This window comes from Spermophilus citellus, assembly GCF_964194105.1.
Source record: "Spermophilus citellus genome assembly, chromosome: 15".
NCBI classification, from domain to species: domain Eukaryota; kingdom Metazoa; phylum Chordata; class Mammalia; order Rodentia; family Sciuridae; genus Spermophilus; species Spermophilus citellus.
The window spans coordinates 76,644,501-76,648,968 of NC_138195.1; the positions used below are offsets into that span (position 1 = coordinate 76,644,501).

General features: G+C 35.7%; 1 protein-coding gene across 1 annotated transcript; it reads left to right on the top strand.

The window, feature by feature from the left end:
* Positions 1-648: 648 nt before the first annotated feature.
* Positions 649-2,556, top strand: LOC308634742 (RNA-binding protein 7-like). Its single transcript, XM_081268801.1, has one exon. The coding sequence runs from the start codon at positions 798-800 to the stop codon at positions 1,401-1,403; it is 606 nt and encodes a 201-aa protein (XP_081124927.1). The 5' UTR covers positions 649-797; the 3' UTR covers positions 1,404-2,556.
* The last annotated feature ends 1,912 nt before the right edge of the window (positions 2,557-4,468 follow it).

The window sequence follows — 4,468 nt, forward strand, 5'->3', positions numbered from 1 at the left end:
ATGATAATATGAAAAAATGTTCAACAGCTGTAGCAATCAAAAAAACGCAAATGTAAACCATACTGAGCCGGGTATGGTGGCATACGCCTGTAATCCCAGCAGCTCGGGAGGCTGAGACAGGAGGATTGCAAGTTTAAAGACAGGCTCAGCAAAAGCCAGCCACTAAGCAACTCAGTGAGACCCTGTCTCTAAATAAAATACAAAAATAGGGCTAGGCTCAATGGTCAAGTGTCTCTGAGGTCAATTCCTGATACCCAAAAACAAAACACAACAACAACAAAAACTATACTGAGATTTCATCTCCAGTTAGAATGGCAATTATGAAGAATACAGATAATAATAAATGCTGGTAAGAATGTGGGCAAAAGCTACACTCATACATTGTTAGTGGGGCTGCACATTAATACAACCACTTTGGAAAGCAATATGGAGATTTCTGAAAAGATTAGGATTGGAAGTACTGCATGACTCAGCTATCCCACACCTTAGTATTTATCTAAAAAAAAAAAAAAAAAAAAAAAACCTTTTGTAAGGCAGGTCGGGCTCAGGCCGCCGCGAGGCATTCGACGGCTCTGGGTCCGAATGCTAGGTCGAGCTGTCTGGCGAGGTGCAGGGCGAATCGCTCCAGCCCTGGCAGCGAGGGAACAGTCTCCAGAGAACATCGCCAACGCTCTGAGATCGCTGTGAGACGAGGGGCTGGGCCAGTAATAAAGGTGAAAATTCCAAAAGATAAGGATGGTAAACCAAAGCAGTTTGCATTTGTGAATTTCAAACATGAAGTATCTGTTCCTTATGCTATGAATCTTCTTAATGGAATCAAACTTTTTGGAAGGCCCATCAAAATTCAGTTTAGATCAGGAAGTAGTCATGCCTCACAGGATGTCAGTTTGTCATATTCCCAGCATCATGTTGGAAATTCAAGTCCTACTTCTACATCTCCTAGCAGCAGGTATGAAAGGACTGTGGATAACGTGACAGCATCGGCACAAGTAATACAGAGATCATTTTCTTCTCCAGAAAATTATCAGAGACAAGCAGTGATGAACAATGTTTTGAGACAGATGTCATATGGTGGGAAATTTGGGTCTTCACATGTGGATCAGTCAGGATTTTCACCATCAGTTCAGTCACATAATCATACTTTCAATCAGTCTTCAAGCTCCCAGTGGCGCCAAGATGCATCATCATCGCAGCGTAAAGTCAGACAGAATTCTCATCCCTACCTTTCAGATAGACATTATAGCCGTGAACAGCGTTACACCGATCATGGATCTGATCATCATTACAGAGGAAACAGAGATGATTTCTTCTATGAAGATAGGAATCATGATGCCTGGAGCCATGAGTATGATAACAGAAGAGACAGCAGTAGAGATGGAAAATGGCGCTCCTCTGGACACTAACTGTTAGTAAACGGACATTGTTTCATGGGATCATTTTAGGCCTGTTTGACTAAGTTGGAAATATTTTGAAAAACTATAAAGCAGCTTTACAAGTTGCCACATTTCTTTATAAGTTTTTTAAAACCTAGAGCTACAGTTTAATACAGAAATGAGAAGAATTGTTTCAATTTTATTACATTAATAACCTTTCACCTCAGGGCTTTATGAAGAGGAAAGGGTTTTATGCAAAAGAAATGCCACAATTCCTACTCATTTTAGGTAGTTTAGGAAGAGTGAATTGTATAGAGTGGTTGTATTATAAAGCAAATATTTTAATTATCTGTTGTCCTTTTGTATTGCAATTTGTTAGTGAATCAGATTTTGGTGTATAACAACATCCAACTTGATAGTCTGCAAAGGCTATCTGTATTTTGTTAATAAATTAGAAAAAAACTTTCTTTTCAGTGATACATTTTATTGACATTTTATTTGAGAACGCTTATTGGGTTAAGTTTGGGGATAAATCATATTGCATAACTGAGAGAATTTAAAAGTGTAAATTCTATGACATGCTTTTTTGAGTTTTTTTTTGAGTTTTACCCCAATTGAACATATAAATGTACACATAGTATTTCAGTCTAAAATTATAGAATTTGTTGATTCAATCATGTTGTATGACTGGTCTCAGGAAATGAAATATCTTTACATGTATATTTTTACATTAAAAATTACAGTGTTAGTATAAATCTTTTTCAGGAAGAACAAAAAACATCAGTGCATAGTCAGATAAAATGGAAAAATGTGTTACTGAAAATACTGTCTTTGGGGAAAAAATTCATGAAGCCTTTAAGTGCTGCATCTGTCACTCAGACTTTAGAAATTTTAACATTTTCAATGTTCCCAGGATGTGAATACAAAGACACATTTTATTATCAAGGAGATTGTACAGTTCACTCTTTTTTTGTTTGAATATTGGAAAAGAATATAATGTTAACATTTTCTGGTTTTAAAATTTTAAAATCAAATTGTTTAACCAAACTTTTATGTATCAAGATGCCGTTTCCCTTTCATTGAAGAAATGTTTATAAAAATTCATTCCTGAAAAATTTGAATCCTTTTTAATACCACACCATTTGTACTATGTTGCTTTTTAATATATTAAAAACAAAAAGGAGAAAAAAAAAAAAAGCAACACACTACAGTAATACAGGCACATCAATGTTCATAGCAGGGCAATTCACAATAGCCAGGTTATGGAACCACCCAGGTGCCCATCAACAGATGAATGGATGGATAAAGAAAATATGTACATGTATGTAATGGAGTTCTTTTCTGTCATAAAGGATGAAATTATGGCATTTTCTGATCAATGGATGGAACTGGAGAACATCATGCAAGGTGAAATAAGCTAAGCTCAGAAAGACAAGGGCAAAATGTTTGCTTCCACCATATGCAAAAGCTAGAAAAAAAAAAAGCAAAAAAGAAGTGGAAGGAGATTCTATAAAAATCCTAGGGATTTCAGTACAGGAAGGGGATTCAGAAAGAGGGGAAAGGGAGGGGGTCAAAGGAGGAACTGAAAAACTAAAGAATGAAATTGACCCAATTATGCTATGTACCTATATGAATACACCACAGTGCATTACACACACACACACACACACACAAATACACACACGTGCACACACTCACAAACATATCTATAAAACACCAATTTTGAAAATATAGCACCCCTTCATGTTCAAAACACTAGAAAAACTAGTGATAACAGGAAAATATCTCAACATTGTAAAGCCTATCTATGCTAAGCCCCAGGCCAACATAATTCTAAATGAGGAAAATTGGAACAAGACAGGGATGCCCTCTTTCACCACTTCTATTTAACATAGTTCTTGAAACACTGGCCAGAGCAATTAGATGAAAGAAATTAAAAGGATATACATAGGAAAAGAAGAACTTAAATTATCACTATTTGCTGACAATATGATTCTATACCTAGAAGACCCAAAAAACTTCACCAGAAAACTTCTAGAACAAGTAAATGAATTCAGCAAAGTAGCAGGATATATAATCAACATCCATAAAACAAAGGCATTTTTGTATATCAGTGACAAATCCTCTGAGAGGGAAATGAGGAAAACTACCCCATTTACAATAGCCTTTAAAAAAGTAAAATAAAATAAAATACTCGGGAATCAACTTAACAAAAGTGGTGAAAGATCTATACAATGAAAACTATAAAACCCTAAAGAAAGAAATCAAAGAAGACCTTAGAAGATGGAAAGATCTGCCTTGCTCTTGATAGGCAGAATTAATATTATCAAAATGACCATACTAGCAAAAGCACTATACAGATTTGATGCAATTCTGATCAAAATCCTAATGACATTCCTCATAGAAATAGAAAAAGCAATCATGAAATTCATATGGAAAAATAAGAAACCCAGAATAGCTAAAGCAATCCTTAGCAAGAAGAGTGAAGCAGGTGGTATCAGTATACCAGATCTTAAACTATACTACAGAGCAACAGTAACAAAAACAGCCTGGTATTGGAACCAAAACAGACTGGTAGACCAATGGTACAGAATAGAGGACACAGAGACTACATAATTACAATGATCTTATATTAGATAAAGGCACCAAAACATGCATTGGAGAAAAGATACCTTCTTAAGCAAATGGTGCTGGGATAACTGGAAATCCATATGCAACAAAATGAAATTAAACCCTTATCTCTCACCATGCGTAAACCTCAATTCAAAGTGGATCAAGGACCTAGGAATTAAGCCAGAGACTCTGTGTCTAATAGAAGAAAAAGTAGGCCCTAATCTCCATCATGTGGGATTAGGCCCCAGCTTTCTTAACAAGACTGCTGTGGCACAATAATTAAAATCAAGAATCAATAAATGAGATGGACACAAACTAAAAAGTTTCTACTCAGGAAAAGAAATAATATGTGAGGCAAATAGAGAGCCTACATCTTGGGAGCAAATTTTTACCCCTCACACATCAGATAGAACACTAACCCCTAGGGTATATAAAGAACTCAAAAAGCTAAGCACCAAAAAAACAAATAACCCAATCAATAA